Below are 17,093 nucleotides of genomic sequence, written 5' to 3'. Positions count from 1 at the left end.
TATCGTGTGCTCTACTATTTTAAGGCTAGCACTCAGGCCCCAAACTCACAAACGGTAGTTGTGATCCTTTGTGATGATACGTGGTTTCTGCTAACATGAGCACAGTGTCAGTTTCTGCCAGGACACCCAGCTTTATCACCCTGCTTTGGTTTGTACCACTTCTGTGTCCATTTACTAATTAATCCCACGTTAGTCTTTGTACTCGGTGTGTTCCCATAGCAGTTCTCCCAGCCAGGCAACAGCTGGAAGCTGTTAGCCCGAACTGCCGTGAGAAAGTAACTGCACTTGGATTTTTTTCCACTCATACGTCTGTTTGTGCATGTTTGTGTGTCTGTGTGCGTGTGTGTGTGTGTGTGAGAGAGAGAGAGAGTTCTTGCTGCAGGAGTGGTGTATGACCTTCGTTTAAATTCCTAATTAAATCCTCCATCACTGAAATACTCAAACACACCACACCCTCTACTACACAATACATAAATATAAGAACTATTAGACATGCACATATGTGATGTGCAGTTTTTGAGTGTATGTTGAGTTTGTGACGAGGGTTAGGGTTCAAGTAAGATGCTTAAAATCCCACTGACATTCATGAAAAAATATCCAGAGGGAGGGGAAAAAAATAACAGATTCTTTCAAGCTTTTTCAACAGGAACATTTATTTACAGTCAGCGACGGATAGATTACAACTGAAGAAGATACATATTCATTAGATCACTCTGGCTTCTCAGCCCTGAAGGTCCTGAGTGCTGAAAAAAAAGAAAAAAAACCCTTAAATAATAAAATGAAATTCATTATCCAGGTTTACGCTTAACTACTGCAATGGAGTAAAATATCACACTGGTTTACGATGTGAAAAATCTGTGGCAGCATCGCCCTCTAGTGCCCTCTGCAGAATAACATCGAAGTAAACGAAGAAAGAAAACCATGGCAGCAGTTTTAACCATTATAGCCTTTGAATTACAAAACATAAAATAAAAAAGCCCAAATTTTATTGACATATTTATATATGACAGCAATTTCCACTGTCAATGTTTTTGACAATAAGAGGAGCCCTGGGTTTGACTCCACCAGCCAGTCTGAAGTCTCTGTGGAGGCCTGTGTCTATGTCAGCTGTCTCCAGGTAATCCAGAGGTGTGAGTGTGAGGGTGAATGGTTGTCTGGAGGATAGGTTACTGCCTTTAACAGATTTACACCATTACTATATTTAGATCAAACGAACATTTTAATGACAGTAACTATGCTTGCAAACAATGAGATTTCAGATCTTTCACATATTAAATTCCACTTGTTCCAGGAGAGGCCCATTGGTTTCATCTGGATCCTGCCAAGAAAAGCATCCAGATGAAACACTAAGATAGCAGTGATTAACAAATCAATGCCAATTAAATAATTCAATATACATCATCATGCCCTAAAAAAAAGCTGACAGAATTAAACTGCATTCCTGTATTCCTTTAAACCAGAAGTCACAGCATTCATTAGGATTTTCTCCCAGTCTCAGGTTTTTTATTTTACCCTATCATCCAATATTTACCTGTGAGACGCGACTGTAAACCTGAAAATGGGGAGAACTGTAGCGGCGCAGACCCCTCCAGGACAGGAAAAGTATGTAGAGTGATGCCAGGAAGCAATGTACGGTGAACACTATGGTGCTCGCCCTTGCAACATAAGAACCAGCACGCTAGTGAGAAGAAGGCAGAAAGAAAAGAACGATTGTAAGGTTTTCTGTGTATGCTGAACACAAACCCCCAAAAGAGATTCCTTACAGGACCTCTTTATTATAAAGTAAGATTCAAACCTAGTTACTGGAATGCAGAATTACCTGTTGGTAAGTGAGTGTGACGGCTTGTGCAGCTCTGATACCGTTGGCCAGCAAAGCTGAGAATCCAAACACGAGACTAAAGACATTCACACCCATCAGAGCGATGATCTGTTTGTTGTTAAGATAAACTAAGTCAGGCTGATCATAACATAAGTAAAAAAGAAGCCACATAAGAATTGACCAAACTTTTTACCTTCAATTTATTCGCTTTTCTTTGAACCTCAATCGCAAGACACCCAGCAGCCACATACTGGAACAACAAAAAACAGGTACAACCTCCTATTTGGCTTTCTCTCTTTTAAAACAGAAATTTTATACTGTGTGCATGTCAGCTGAAGCAGATGTGGACTCACAAATATGCTTGACCATGCTGGTGTTGTCATGGAGACAGCACATCTGTAGCTCACACATGCGTGAGTGATTGTGGTTAGTATGCAAACTACGGCACTGAGGATTTGAATCACCTGAGGGGGAATAAAGAATATAAGATGGGCAGGTTCAAAGCTTCAGGATGTTAATCAATAGTTTGGGCGAGCTTCTTACCCCACTGACAAAAAGTCTAGTATTAACCACAGCCCCGAACCAACGATGAATCCTGGCATTGCTTAGCTCTCCGTTATTGGTGACCTCAGTTTGTGGGGATGGTGAGGGTGTATCCTTAAAAAATACTTGGTACAGTCCCTCCTCAAACATGTTCTGCCTCATCTGTTAGGGAAAAAGATGATTTGTATGGATGTTAAATGCTGCACAAATCATTTGAAATTTTGCCAAACAGATCATGGTTGATATGAACGCCTTCGGATTCAGATTTTGCATTTAACTTCAGTCTGTGACCTCTTACCTTGCCCAGATGTTGTAAAGCCCTTGTTTATTCATCCACGGGCTTTCATATAAACAGAAAATATCCATCCAACCAGAATAACAGACATTGAACAGCTTTTCTCACGGCTACAAAGTTACTTCTTGTACCACACAGTAAACTTGTTTGGTCAAAGTTCACTTGGGTTGGATGATAATGAACGGTTAAAGTTCACTGCTGAGGAAGTGATTCAGAGAGCGTGTTAGCCATGAGTAAAGTGCTTATCAGCTTGAAGGCAGGGCTTTCTGTAAGATCAGAGGACTTGGTTCATTTTAGACACAAGAAGAATACTTAGAAATACAACCCCAGCTCCAAAAACATCAGGATGCTGTATAAAATCAAAATTAAAAAATAAAACCCCAGAATGCAGTGATTTGTGAAACTCACATTTTATTCACAATAGAAAATAGTAAAAAATCAAATGTTACTGCTGAGACATTTTACTATTTCATGAAAAAATATCTAATTTTTAATTTGATAGCAAGACACTGGAAAAAAAAGTTGGGAGGGAGCAAGAATGGAATATGAATATCTCACCATCTACATTACAATCTCTGTGCTTGAGGTTAAAGGCTGAAAACAATTCAGAGTGCCATTCACAAGTCATATGTGATGATGATTCTAAAACAACGCCATCTTCTCTGTACAAATTTTAACTGTACAAATCAAAAATTTAAATTCTTTTTGAAAACCAAACATCCTCCTAACTAAAGAGGAGAGGAAGTGTCCAGCTTTTTGAGAGCTCAGCTCAAAAGCTTGCATTTCTAATGGTATGGAGATGCATTAGTGACCGAGAATTTGGCAGCTTGCGAGTCTAGAGAGGCACCATCAAGGTATAGACATGTTTCAGACTGTTACAAATGATCCTTTTTCAGGGATCGCCTTGCATAATTCAGCTAGAGCGCATACTGCTCTATCTATTACGACAGCATAGCAAGTCTGGCTGTTGAACTGGCCTGGCTGCAGTCTAGACCTTTCACCAGTTGAAAACATTTGGCACATCATGAAATGAAAAATACAACAAATGAGACCCAAAATTGATGAGCAGCTAGAATCCCATATCAGATAAGAATGAGAAAATAATTATCTCATAAAGTCTTGGTATTCAATTCAAAGTTTAGGGCAAAGAGAAGAGGGAACAGAGAGGCGAGACAAAAGACACTGTATGAGACAAAGAGCCTTAGTTTAATCATTTTTAATGATTGAATGCATAGTGGTGTATAAACACGAAGGGAGTGAAAAGAAAATGCTCAGAGCTTAATGCGATGTCCCCCAGCAGCTGAAAACTATTGCAAAATAACCAAGAGATGGATGGTTCAGGGTCATCTGATCCAGCTCTCACTATAAGCTTTGTCAAAAAGGAAAGTTCTAAGCCTAATCTTAAAAGTAGAGAGTCTGTCTGTCTCCCAAATCCAAACTGGGAATGTAGGGGCCAGAAAGCTGAAGGCTCCGCCTCCAATTTTACTCCCTCCCAGACTACTTTTGAAAACTCTAGGAACCACAAGGAAGCCTACAGCCTGCGAGTGAAGTGCTCTGTTAGGATAATAAGGTAGATATGTTACATAGAGTGTTAATAAATATAGATTAATCATAGTTCAAATTGAAGTAATAATGATGATGGTTTAGAGGAAAATACTGAAAATACTGAAGTTAAATCAAAGATCAATCAGAGAGGAAGTGTCTAAGTAAAGAAGTTATTAGAGATTCTTTACCTAAATACACATCTGTGGGAAAATATTTTTTTAAATCAAACAAATAATTTGTGCTATTACTGCCAATGTGAAATCTATGTTTATCCTTAGCTAGCAGTTTCAAATTTCCTTTAGTGTTGCCTGCTTTGGCCCCTAGAATACAGTCAGCTATGGTCACTGGAGTATAGCTACGCATGTGTGCATGACCCTCAATAAAGTCCCGGCTGAACCTAATTGACCCGGTTACCAACAATCATTGAGCCATTACAAATAACAAAAGATACAAAGATTTTTCTTTTCACTCAAACACTAAAATATCCTAAAATAACTCCACATAAATAAAGTACATGCATAGAAAGACAATGACTGGATAGAAAATAGTCAAAAAAAATCTCTTTTTTTTACAAGAAAAAAAACCTAAATCTCATATTCTGTGTCAAACAATATAGCGATCATGCATAGATACATATTATAGAAAAATATTACATATATAAATCCAGTACATGAGACCATAAAAGTAAATTAATCATTATATTAATTAGCTTAGAAACCCTAATAAAAAATAAAAATGTATCACACTTGATCAGGACAACAGCAGTTCCTCATTTAATCCTCCAGGAGGTGCTGTTTGCAAATGAAATATCCAGTAAACTTCACCTCAGAGAATCTTCGGCTCTTTATCGCCACCTTTTATTAATGCTCAACCATTCCATCGAACTGAGTGAATCTGCCTCAGAGCCTTTACCTTCACGGTCAAACACCAGGAGAGAGTCATAAGGAGGAGCTGTGGGTTCACTGTCTGCAGCACATATATTCTAAGAGGGGACAGCCACAGGCACATATAAGACTCTGAAAATATTACAGTCATATAAACTGTAAATCTTTACATATATACCAAAGGTTTGCTATTAAATACATGTATTGGGTTTTGCATTGGCTTGTATTTGTAGGCGGTAGTTTGGGCAGCTCTGTGAAGTAGGAAGAACATCAGTGCAGAAGACTTCAGGACGGTTATCAAGCCCTCTGTGGAGCTGGCTCAGGTCATAGACCTATAACACAAGATGAACATATGTAATATAAATTAGGTACAAAACAGGGAAGTATGGTGGCCCTGATAGGTCAAACGCACCAGCACATATAAAAATGCTGCAAAAACACACAAAACACGAAGGAAGTTGAATAAAACAAATCTCACCAAAAAATCAAGGGAAGTGTTTTTGAAGGAGACATTAATGTGAGTGAAGCACTGAGGAAGTGGCAGAAACCAAAACATGTGAAGGATTGCATTTGTAGTGCGTTTGACCTTTCAGGGCCACCGTAGAAAAAGCCTCAGAAAAATGTACCCCCTACTTTAGTGTGACTGCGGCATCAACTTTCTCAGGCAGTCATACTGCAATTTTATTACATCATCAGTGTTTTCCCCTAAGTCTTCTATTTTATTCGTTAGTTTCATTAGTAATACATTATCCAGTGTTGCATCACCAACACAGAATCTCTCATTCCAGGTCTGCTTATTCTCCTTCTGCCCACCAGGATTATTCAATCAGCCGTCCAACTCTGCAAGTAATCCAATCACTCAATACTTTCTAAGCTTTATCTCCCATTTGCTTTTCTCTCAATCATTAGCAAACCATTCTCCTAACCACCAGAATTATGTTTGCTTTAACCTGTTTACATCTATTAAAAACTGCAAAACTGAGCATAGTCAAAAGGTGTGTTTTATCCTCTCATGTGAGTCTCTCTTGTGAGTATTTTTTCCCTGTCCAACGGCATATGCACATACAAAATCCCTGATTGCCGATCAACAGTAAAAACACCCTCAGGGGGCTGATCTGCTCCTGGTCCAGTGATCTTGTAAGTTATGGCCACCTTTTTTTCTTTGTTGGACTTCAGCTAATCCCCAAAAATAAAAATGTCATTTGAGCAGAGGTGAATACAATATCACTTGGTTTATATAACCCCAATTCCAAAAGAGTGAAGACACTGCATAAAATGTAAAAAATAAACCAAATACAATGATTTGAAAATCTAATAAAGTCATTTTTACAAATTTACAAATTTGTTCCTTATCCCTGCATCCAAAGGACAAGGCTGAAAATCAACATGGGATGCACTGTTCTTCAGGCCCTCAGGCAGGACTGCATTAAAAATAGACATGATTCTGTCATTGAAATTACTGCATGGGCAAAGAAATCCCTGTCTGTGAACACAGATAAATGCGGGTTAAAGCTCTATCATGCAAAGAAGAAGCCATATGTGAACATGATCCAGAAATATAGCTAGCACCTCCAGAAAAGCAGGACAATGTGACACTGCATGCTGGAGCTGTTACAACAGCATGACTTCATAGTCGACTGAACTAGCCTTCTTGCAATCCAGATGTTTCACTAACTGAAAGCTTTTGGCCCATCAGGATCGAAAAATAAGACCCAGGAGTGTTGAGCAACAAGAATCCTGCATCAAACAAGATCAGGAAACATTCCTCTCCCAAAAGTACTGAAGCTGGTTTCCTAAGTTCTAAGAATTGTTGTTAAAACAAGTGAAAGTGATATGCAGTGGTAACAAAAGCATTTCCCAAATTTGTCTTCCTGTCATCAATTGTAAAATGATCGTGATTGATATTTGATATGTTACTATGTTCTATTGTAAATAAAATACATGTTTATGAGATTTGAAAATCATTGCATTTACATTTTACACAGCATCCAACTTCTGTGGAATTAGGGTTGCATGGCAGCAGTTACCTTCACCAGATTTTTGGGGTAAGGACCCCTGACATTTTCTGAAAAGCTAATTGGTGGAATAACCCACTCCCTCTTCATCCGTTTCAAGCTGCCAGACACAAATGGAAACTCCACAATGGGAAGCTGCAGGGGGAGGGTGTAAGACCTTTTGAATCAGGTCATCATGTCGCACCAGATATAGTATTTAATCAATGAAATGTGACGATGCAAATAATTCTAAAATTTCCTCAAGACCTACGTTCTTGGACTTTATTTGGGCAGCTTTTTCTGTTTTTCAGGCACTGTGGTTGGATCCCTGCAGGAGCAGCTTGAAATGCCAAGCACTGAGGAAGCAACAATAGACATTATCCTAGTAATGCTAAGCTTACAATATACGTGTAAATGTGTCATAGTGAAGTGTTAAAAAACAAACTACAATCTGAAAACATTGTAAGTTATAATATAAAACAAACACATCCTGTTTCTCCTGACTTTCATTCATCTTCTCTTCAGAGCATGCATCCACCTCTCCAGGCTCTCTCCCACCTGCTCCCCACTCTCATTACACATCACAGCGCTCTCCACAAACACTGTATCCCATGAACACTTCTGCCTTAACTGTTAAACTGACTTCATCTGTCAGCTTGTCCATCACTACTGTGAACGGGCTCAGAGTTGAGCCTTGATAAATCCCACCCCCACCTTGAACCTATCTGTATCTCCAGTTGTCGTTCTGCACCACCCTCACATACTTCTCTGCCACTTCTGACTCCCTCATACAATACCACAGTTCCTCTGTTTGGCATCCTGTTACATATTTTCTCTAGATCCACATAGACACAGTGCAACTCTTTGTGACCTTCTCTATACTTCGTCATCAGCACATTCCAGCTGTAGCGCTCTTTCTTGGCATGAAGGCATGATGCTCCTAATTGATTGTTATATCTCTTCTGAACCTAACTTCAAAAGCTCTTTCCCATATCTCATCAGCTCTCTAGTAACTGCAGCTCTGCCCGTTTCCCTTTGTTCTTATAAATCAGTACCAATACACTTCTTTTCCATTAAACATCCTCTCACTCTCTGAGATTTGTGTTAAACAGTCAGGTTAAAAAGTCCACCGCCTTCTCCATACTTCCACTGGACCAACTGCCTGTCCAATTTTCATTCTCTTCATAGTTGCCCTAACTTCCTCCTTACTAATCCTCTGCACTTCCTAACTCACTAACTGTCCTCCATCTACCCTCCTCACTCTGGTGTTCTTTATTTATGAGCTCAGCTAACCACTCCTTCTACTTTCTCTCTTCTCTTTACTTGTTAGCATATTTTTATCCCCGTCCTTAATCACCGTAACTAGCTCCATGGTCTTTTTCTCCTTCTCTAGTGTCCAGGTTCACATACAGTTCACTGTAAGCCTTTTACTTTGCTTTTTGTTGTACTCCTAGCCTCCGAGTAGTCATGTCTACTTTTTTTGTTTTCCAGTTTATCTCTTTTTGATACTTCCCCGTATTTCCTCATCTTCCTTCCTCTGTCTAAATCCAATACCAAACACCTTCTTGGCAGTTTCCCTCACCATTCAACCGTTTATGTGGTGCTGAATGTTCTACAATAGCTTTAACTTGACTAAGCCAAGGCCTGTTAACTTCTCATTAGTGATCATGGTTGACTCTGACTGGTAGATTCGTTCAAGGCATGTTTGGAGGAGTACCAACTGTCAAGCAGGGTAGTGCTCAGGTGTTTTGCTGTCGGTCGTACTCGTAATTAAAAAAAAGTGCAGGAGGGCAAACTCCAAATGCTCAAACTTCACCCTAAATCAACAGCCACACAGTTGAAACTGGGAGACAGTAGAGTGTTTCAACAGGACAATGATCCCAAACATCAAAACTGGTTTGGAACAGGCAGACTAACATTAAGCTTCTACAATGGCCTTTCCAAATCCCTGAACTCAACCCTACTTAAAATTTGTTAACCACTCCTAAATATCAGGATGGTGTCAGGAAAACACACAATTTAAATGAACAATTGATTCCCCCAAGAAGAGTGGTCAAGTATCCAGACAGATTTATTTCAGAAGCTTGTTCATGGATCAAAAGTATCTGCTCAAGGTACAACTTGGTTAAGGACATTAGTGATGGGTCGTTCGCGAACGAAATGGCTCTTAGAGCCGACTCTTTGAAGTGAACGACGCGAGCCGGCTCCTTATTGGGAGCCGTGAGGTTTTTTTTTTTCTTTCTTTCTCTCACCCTCTCTCTCGCCCTTTTTTCCGCTAAACTCCGCAAGCGCGGCCTGTACTTTGCGCTGGGCAGAGGGGGGAGGGGCGTTAGTTACACTCGCAGCAGCACAGGAACAGAGCCAGAGAGAAAGAGAGCGAGGGACAACAACATCACATTAGAAAGGTATAGTAATCATCTACTATTTTCAGTTGCAGATGATAAAGGATTCAGAAATCATGCAGGCCCATATGACAGAGAATGTGCATCTTCTTTTTGTTTTAATATTTTAATTTATATCTAATTATGTTGTGGTTTGCAGTGTTTTATGTTGTTTCACGTTAAATTTGTTTAAAAGGAAAAGGCTGAAAATTTAAATAGTTAAAAGTTTAAAATGTAAATAGTTGTTTTTTTGTATTATATGATTTATTTATTACATTTTATGTGGAGTGAATAAATAAAGTATATTTATGGTGGCCCTTAGAGACAAAGCACGTACAAACTCCAAAACACGTAAAAACTCCAAAACGCGTAAAAACTCAGACGCACTTACAAACTCCAAAACACGTAAAAACTCAGAAGCACGTACAAACTCCAAAACACGTAAAAACTCAGAAGCACGTACAAACTCCAAAACACGTAAAAACTAAGAAGCACGTACAAACTCAGAATCACGTACAAAAGACAACAGAAGTGCTCCAGGATGCTGGGCGCAGTGTTGAGCTTTTGTTACCTAGTGGCTACACAAGCCAGGAAGTATCAACAACTGGATTTGGTGTGTGGTAGTAACAGGTAAATGAATTTTTTTTAAATTATTTGAATAAATATGAGTGCTTGTCTATAAATACACAAACAATACACACATGCTTTCAATTGTGTAATTTAAGGGATCTAGGTAGCTCTGTTTTGGAAGTTCAGTTAATGCTAGAAATGTGTTTTGGAGTTTGTACGTGCTTTTTGGAGTTTGTATATGCTTTAGAGTTTGTACGTGCTTTGTCTCTAGGGGCCATACATAAACATATATAAATAAAACCACTTTTTTACATTAGTAATTCCTTTTCTGCATAATTTTATATTATTGTTAATGATTAAATAATTAAAGCAACAAAACAACCTGAAGAGCCGGTTCGGAGCTGAAAGAGCCGGCTCTTTTTAGTGAGCCGAGCCGAAAGAGCCAGATCTCTAAAAAGAGCCGGAAATCCCATCACTAAAGGACATTTAACCAGATACTAGTGAGCTTGTGTGTATCATTTCAAACCTGAGTGGTTTAGAAAACAAACAAACAAAATAAATCAAACCTTGTAAAGCCAATACTGCCAATAATGCTACTAAATAAACAGTCCTGCAAAAAAGTATTTACCCTCTTTCTGATGTCTTTTTTTTTCATATTTGTCTCAGTTAGATGTTTCAGAACATCAAACAAATGTAAATATTAAACAAATATATCTCAGGAAAAACAAAATGCTATTTTGTTCAGTGATGTGAAACATGTAGGTTTGACAAATATGCAAAAAACTAAGACATTTTAAAAGTGAAAAGATTGCATATAAAGATGCACATATTATACAAATATAAATAAAAACCTAAGTGTTAAGGGCCATGAGGTCATTTGAGACATCTCGAAAAGCAGCGAGAGAAACAAAAAACACTCACGTGGATTTGATACAGCAAAAAGAGCACCCACAAGACCCTGTTCTATACTTGAAATCATCAAGTATAGAAACCCTACAGTCCAATGTCAAATGGCCAAGTTTACTTATGTTTACTAACGGGTCTTTTAGTGTTTTTCCCTTTTAAACGTCCATCAGTGCAGTAATTTTCCTAACAACTGTCTGTGACTGCCTTCTTTAACTGCCACCGGCTACAGTATTTGTGTTTAGCATTTCACTTTCTTCACACGCTGAGTAGCTGATTTCCACAGGAAGGAGTTAAACTGGAATTAAGAATACGTCAGACCTGCAGGTGAGGGAGTTTACACATGTGGGTTTCCAACTTCACATTTCAAAAAAGGCTTGAGGTTTTTTTTTTAAAGTTGAATTTGTTCATATTCTCTACAATTGTAAGTGAGAGACCAGCAGAAAAATGTGAGGCACTAGCAGCATCAATTAAAATAACTTCACTTATGTTTGTACGACCATCAGGCTGATTACAGACTAACTTTTTTCCTCTAATATGTCACACACATGTTTAGAAAACACGTTTGAGAAGAGACAGGCTCCCATGACAAGCAGAGTTTATTTTGAAAACTCCTGACCCCACTTATCTACTTTCCAGGTTTAGGCAAAAGGACATTAAAACTATGCTTTACAATATTTAAATGTCCCCTGGTAACTTCTTTTAATCCAAATGTTTCTGACAGAAAAAAAAATCTGTTCAATGTAATATTAGCTTCATTTTACAGTAAATGGAATGGAAACATAAAAACATAAAAACACGATTACAATAAACATTTAAACTTCATTAAAAGATACTTCACAGCTTACACAAACAGGGACATGGAAAAAAAAAAAGACTAAATGGAAAAACAAAAGCACAATAAGAAAATCAATAGAAGTGAGAGGTACCATTATTTCACATCAAAAATACACTGAAGGACTTTTTCCAAACAAAAACTGTATTTGTGACCCATTAAATGCTGCAACTATGAATTGGTAACTGAACTTTTCCTAAGAACCAGATAAATTGGAGTGCTGATGTTTCTGTAGAAAGCATATGGATGGCCACCCTCTATTCCAAAGACATTGAGCAGGCTTAGCATGTGTGGGCCAACTGATTGTCAGATATGCGGAAAAGTACGAGCTGCAGTGTGTTTATATTTTTGGTCACTCGGGACTGTGCCGCATTTCGTTGTAGTTCTACAGTTTGATCCGGAGGTATTTTGACCTGCATCGGTTCACAATGTGTTGTGAACTAAACTGAACGGTTCCAGACTGATGATTATTTTTGCGTTTGTCTGTTCAGGCTAACTGTAAGTAAACACTGAAAACTGTCATTTTCTTTTAAGATCAATCAGTCTATATAGCAAGCTGTAACTGTGACAACCTTTAGAAAATGTTAACTGACTGTCATGGCCAAAAGAATTCACAATAAAACTGTATTATTAACATAGATACAGAATATTTACAAAAAAAAAAAAAATGTTATCAGTACAATTCTCCAAGAATCGTTGACTTTATTATTTTTCTGTTTTTTTAGACAAATTGCACTAGTTATAAGAGTGTAGATAGGCATTGTTTGTAACCAAAACTATATAAAAAGTGTATAAAACAATAAACTACATGACTAGTTATTATATTATCATATCTGTATAGTTAATATGATCTCAATAGTTCATTTTCTAAAGATCAAGGGTCTCGTTAATACTTACTGTTACAGTCCTAATCTGAATAGCCCAATTCTCGTAATTGTTTCTCTCTGTCCATTAGTTGTGGTGAGATCTAGCCAGGTCATAGTTCAGATACACCACAGTAACTGTGATATCATCTCTGTACATTCGCGCTAGATCCTCCGGCAAAGCAAGCATTGACGCCAGCCTCTCCTGGGATAGTTCTCCATAGTCCCCAGTGCCGAGAGCATGTCGGATGAGGTGTGTGGCAGCGTTTGTATCTAGAGCCGGGGAGGCACGGGCCTGGCGTTTCAGCAAGAGTTCATGCATCTGACCCAACTTCAGCTTTCTCTCAGACTGAGAAACTGGAGCCTGGAAGAAAAAAAACAAAAAGATCGGTTAGAAGCCTTTTTGGTTTTTTCAGGTCAAGATTGCAGGATAAAGTCTAAATAAAGTGCTGTATCTAAAAGTTGCATGTTGTGAAGTAGTTACTCCATACAAACCTGTAGGTGAATTCCACTCAGGTGCTCTCCAATGAGCCGTACTGCCTCCTCACTCCCTAGTTCATCCCATAAGCCGTCAGTACCGAGGATCAGGAAGCGGTCCTGGGGTCTCAGTTTATGATAAGTGATCTCAGGTGACACGTCCAGGTACGGCGGTGTTAGATAGTTAGGCGGAGTGTACTGATACAGATTAAGAGAGTCAAGGTCTACTCCAGATTCCAGGCTGGCTAAAATACTTTGCTGCAGCTCATGGCTCCATTTAAATCTCACATCACCAAATGCACGGAGTGGCATTAGGACCTGACAGAAAGATAAAGAATTGAACCAATGACTCATTCTCTAAACCGAATGGCAAACAAATTTGTGATCTGTTGCATGTGGCGACAAAAACCCACCCCCAGCAGCCTGTCATCTGTAACCACTGTGTCACTCTCTGAAGGTGGATGTTGGGCTTTGATGCGTTCCACCTCAGCCTGGTTCTGTGAGTTATGGTCTCGAGAAAGAGGTAAAGCGCTCCATGAGCCATCTTCATTTTGCACCCCTAATACTGCTCGACAATCACCGGTGTTCGCCACGTGGATGCCATCCATGCCAACATGGGCCACACAAGCAGTGCACCCGGCAAATGCAACCTGGACAGATAATGCATGTGTATCAACCTTGTATGAACTTAAAACACACTAGAGACCGAAGACTGCTGTATCTTATTACCTGAATGGCTGTACTTCTCATTAGGTCATTGGATAGAGGAACTTGAGCCTCCAGAGAGATATCAGCATCAAGCCGTTTGAAAGCATAATCCAGAGCATCCTGAGGACTAAAGAAAACAGGCTTTCTGTTTTGTGCTATTCTGCATACACAGACAACTGACAAGTTAAGACATAAATCAACACGTATTAGTAAAGTGTTTGATGCTGAAATGGCTTCAGTGCATCCTGATATTGATTTTCAATTTTCTGTAAGGCTACTACAGGGATGATGTCATTCTTTAAAAATATTTTCCCTATATAGTGGTTAGATGTTGGTACTTAAGAGCACTACAGTCACCTCAGTCTAACATTTCCTACTAGTATTCAGTAGTAGAATATGATTTCGATCATTTTCATACTCATCAATCCATAGAGTGACCCCTATTGCCCTTTAGATGTGTGCACTCTCATCATAAAAGAGACCACTCACATTAATATAAAAGTGTTTCATGTTACAGTGAAGGTGTTCACTCAGACGTGGAATCAAATCATGCCAGCAAAATAACTTTCAAAGCATAACAGAGCCAACAAATCCAATCACTGCAGATAATTCACGTTTTTCCTTTCACTTTGTGTTATGTATTTTAAAGGCCGCTTGAAAGCAAAAAATAGCATAAAAATGTAAAAGTAATCGAGGGAAATGACAAAACTAAAAAATCTATCAAATGTGTGGAAAATACATATACGTCTAGACACATGTTTGCAGCTTAGGTTAGTTGCCATCCTATCAATAAACTTTTTATTTCTTGTTGTGCTTGTATTATTTCACACCCACCTGTTGCCTTTAATAAGCATATAGCCCATTTTAAACTGTATTATTAAACCCCACTCAAACCTTCTATCACTACCACAGCATCCATCCCTCCACAGCCTCTGAGTCACACACACAAAAACTGGATAATGCTTTAAAAGCTGGGTCAAAGTGTTGACATTTGTATAATTTTAGACCATTTGTTACATCTATCAAGGACTAGGTTTGAAACAATAAAACAAGCTAAATAATAATTCCTCCCAGTCTTTGCTGAAAAGAAGACTTATTTGCATTTACCTCATGCCTGACTCGTGTTCCTCACTGTCCAGTAATTCTTGCCAGAAGACTCTGAGGTTGTCGATGTACAGGGAAGCAGATTCACGATAATTAAAATCTGTATGATGTTTATACCACTGCAGGATGGGAGGAATAGGTCTGCTGTGCTCCATGCATTTTTCGAGTTCTTCCAGGCTGTGCCTTTGCATCATTGCAGCTGCTATATAGTACAGCAGCCGCTCACTAACGGCCTGAGCACACGCCCAACCCCCGTGGCCATCAAACACTCCAAAGAGCATGCCCTTTGACTGGAGAAGACAGAGAAACATAAAATTTGATTTTACAAGAAACAAGTGAAAAAACACAGATTTCACTATAGCAAGGGGGAAAAAACTGCATGCCTGTAAGCAGGTGGCTGCACTGCGACGGTCCTCATTAGGAGTGTTAGCAGCTAGCTGGTTGCTCTCAAACTTCCTCACAACACTTAGTCCCCTGCCATCAAACTCTGGGACACTCACAGACTGAAACAGAGATATGGTTTGTGTTACTTTAGCTATTTACCAAAACAGTTACATAAAAAATATGAACTTAAAATGAAGACACTTAACTAGAGTTCGTCAATATTCACATTCAAACTGAAAAAGGTTTTTGAAAGAAAATGGCGAAGAAAATTACTGAACTCTTTTCAACCCAACTGAGGCAAGCATTCAGGATGCTGACAACAAAATGCAATAAATGAATAAAAAGTAAAAACTAGTGTTTAGTGCATACTTCTTCTGCACATTGTACAATGGCCAGCTCATGATAGAGTGCTAAAGATTGTTACCCAGTCAAAATATGTGAGTAAATTTCTCAGTTCCCAAACACTTTCAGAGTTTTGCTAAAAGAAGAGGTGATAGGCATAATGGTAAACACAATATTTTTGATGCATATCGCTGGTATTTAGTAAAAAATTAGCACAATATTCTGTCTTTGTTGTATTTTCATTAATTAATAAGTTTAAAGTATCTGCTGGGTAAGACTGTGTGCTATCCCTTACTTGTTCATTGGATCTAAGAATACTGTTGATCTGTACTCTGCTTTGCTGAAAGTCCAAATCCTGATGAGTTGAGAGGTGTCGCTGGCTTTTAGACAAATTCCCAGATTCATCACCATTGGATGGACCCCAGGATGAGAAGTAGCAGTGGGGTAAGTGAGACTGAGAACAGCAAATTGCTACAGCGTGTGCATTCTGAGGAAGAAATGGGAATAAATATACATTAGGGCAGTGGTTCCTAAAGCTTTTCTGTTAGACCCGCCTTTGATTTAGAAGAAAGAATAAAATAAAAGCAGACAAACCTGGAATTGAGCACCAGAATAAAGCGTGAGTGAGTTTGATGCTCGTTGCAGGATGCTGGCGTACACACGTCCATACATCGCTGTTGCGACACTCTAGGCAGGCTGTGCTGCAGCCTAATCACCTTTATGCCTAGCTCAAGGATGAAAAAAATAAAAATGTTATACATTTGCTTATGTGTATGGTGATGCTACGGTGTTCCTGGCGATAATTAAATGGCTAGCGTAAGCTGGTATCATTTTACATGCTCCATAGATCAAACAGTTTCAGATTAACAACATGATACGTTTGGTACACACCACTTCCAAGTGGCATCTTCTGACATTTAAGTACATTACGTGCAAGTCCGCCACGTACCACTGAGCTGTCAACATGGCATGTAAAGTTAGCTTGCTAGCTGGCTAGCTTGCGCTAACATTTGGTTAAAAACCACACCGTACTAGCGTTACCCAGTAGCCTGTACCTAGCTAAACTTCCACACATACAGCGGCTTAAGATATATGTCAAGTCAACTGAACAGCCAAATACGTACAAACTTCGTAAAACTTCGAGTGAATCGATGTCCATTGAGTCACTACTCAAAATCATAACAGGACGGTCACGTGCTGAAACGTCTGACGTAGCAGTTATCGCGCTCTGCTGTAGTAGATGTAGAGCTTAGTGGGGTGCATGCTTCCTCTTTTCTTACCTCTACTGCAAATTTTTGTTGTCGATCCATTACACAATCGATCATTTACTTCCCACAATAATTAGTGACTATAACAAAACACACAGCTTTATATGTATTTTGAAAATACATCTATTATATATTATATATATTTTGAAACTGGGTTTTCTTTCGAGACCTGCAATGT

The 17,093-nt window shown here is 38.9% G+C and overlaps 2 protein-coding genes across 3 annotated transcripts; both read right to left on the bottom strand.

Moving 5' to 3' along the window:
- Positions 1 to 635: 635 nt before the first annotated feature.
- tmem253 (transmembrane protein 253) lies at positions 636 to 2,812 on the bottom strand. Of its 2 annotated transcripts, none has more exons than XM_006789455.3 (7): positions 2,661 to 2,812; positions 2,363 to 2,524; positions 2,173 to 2,283; positions 2,013 to 2,069; positions 1,820 to 1,927; positions 1,532 to 1,678; positions 636 to 1,318 (listed from the first exon to the last, which is right to left on the bottom strand). In XM_006789455.3, exons 2-7 carry the CDS (start codon positions 2,522 to 2,524, stop codon positions 1,265 to 1,267), a joined length of 639 nt encoding a protein of 212 aa, XP_006789518.2. In that variant the 5' UTR covers positions 2,661 to 2,812; the 3' UTR covers positions 636 to 1,264. The 2 variants fall into 2 exon arrangements, with proteins under 2 accessions (XP_006789518.2, XP_035763117.2); XM_035907224.2 differs by having other exon boundaries at positions 636 to 743.
- An 8,697-nt stretch (positions 2,813 to 11,509) lies between these two features.
- Positions 11,510 to 16,905, bottom strand: pdp2 (putative pyruvate dehydrogenase phosphatase isoenzyme 2). Its single transcript, XM_006789456.3, has 9 exons — positions 16,772 to 16,905; positions 16,242 to 16,371; positions 15,943 to 16,134; positions 15,305 to 15,424; positions 14,925 to 15,211; positions 13,839 to 13,944; positions 13,523 to 13,759; positions 13,128 to 13,427; positions 11,510 to 12,996 (listed from the first exon to the last, which is right to left on the bottom strand). The coding sequence occupies exons 2-9, from the start codon at positions 16,317 to 16,319 to the stop codon at positions 12,721 to 12,723; spliced, it is 1,596 nt and encodes a 531-aa protein (XP_006789519.2). The 5' UTR covers positions 16,320 to 16,371; positions 16,772 to 16,905; the 3' UTR covers positions 11,510 to 12,720.
- Between the last annotated feature and the right edge of the window lie 188 nt (positions 16,906 to 17,093).

The sequence above is a fragment of the Neolamprologus brichardi genome, chromosome 7 (genome assembly GCF_056152115.1).
Source record: "Neolamprologus brichardi isolate AB-2024 chromosome 7, ASM5615211v1, whole genome shotgun sequence".
NCBI lineage: Eukaryota > Metazoa > Chordata > Actinopteri > Cichliformes > Cichlidae > Neolamprologus > Neolamprologus brichardi.
Note: the sequence above shows the minus strand (reverse complement) of the source record. Positions and strands in the feature narration are given on the sequence as shown.

Bases quoted from the DNA above. Each gene is read 5' to 3' on its own strand.
- tmem253 (XM_035907224.2), bottom strand. From the start codon at position 2,524: ATGAGGCAGAACATGTTTGAGGAGGGACTGTACCAAGTATTTTTTAAG. The intron at 1,928-2,012 runs GTAAAAAGTTTG...AACAACAAACAG, and splicing joins GAAAAGCGAATAAATTGAAG to ATCATCGCTCTGATGGGTGT. The intron at 744-1,531 runs GTAAATATTGGA...CTTTTTTTTCAG, and splicing joins TTTACAGTCGCGTCTCACAG to CACTCAGGACCTTCAGGGCT.
- pdp2 (XM_006789456.3), bottom strand. From the start codon at position 16,319: ATGTATGGACGTGTGTACGCCAGCATCCTGCAACGAGCATCAAACTCA. The intron at 13,945-14,924 runs GTAAATGCAAAT...TGTTTTCTTTAG, and splicing joins GAACACGAGTCAGGCATGAG to TCCTCAGGATGCTCTGGATT. The intron at 13,428-13,522 runs GTGGGTTTTTGT...TCTTTCTGTCAG, and splicing joins CAGATGACAGGCTGCTGGGG to GTCCTAATGCCACTCCGTGC.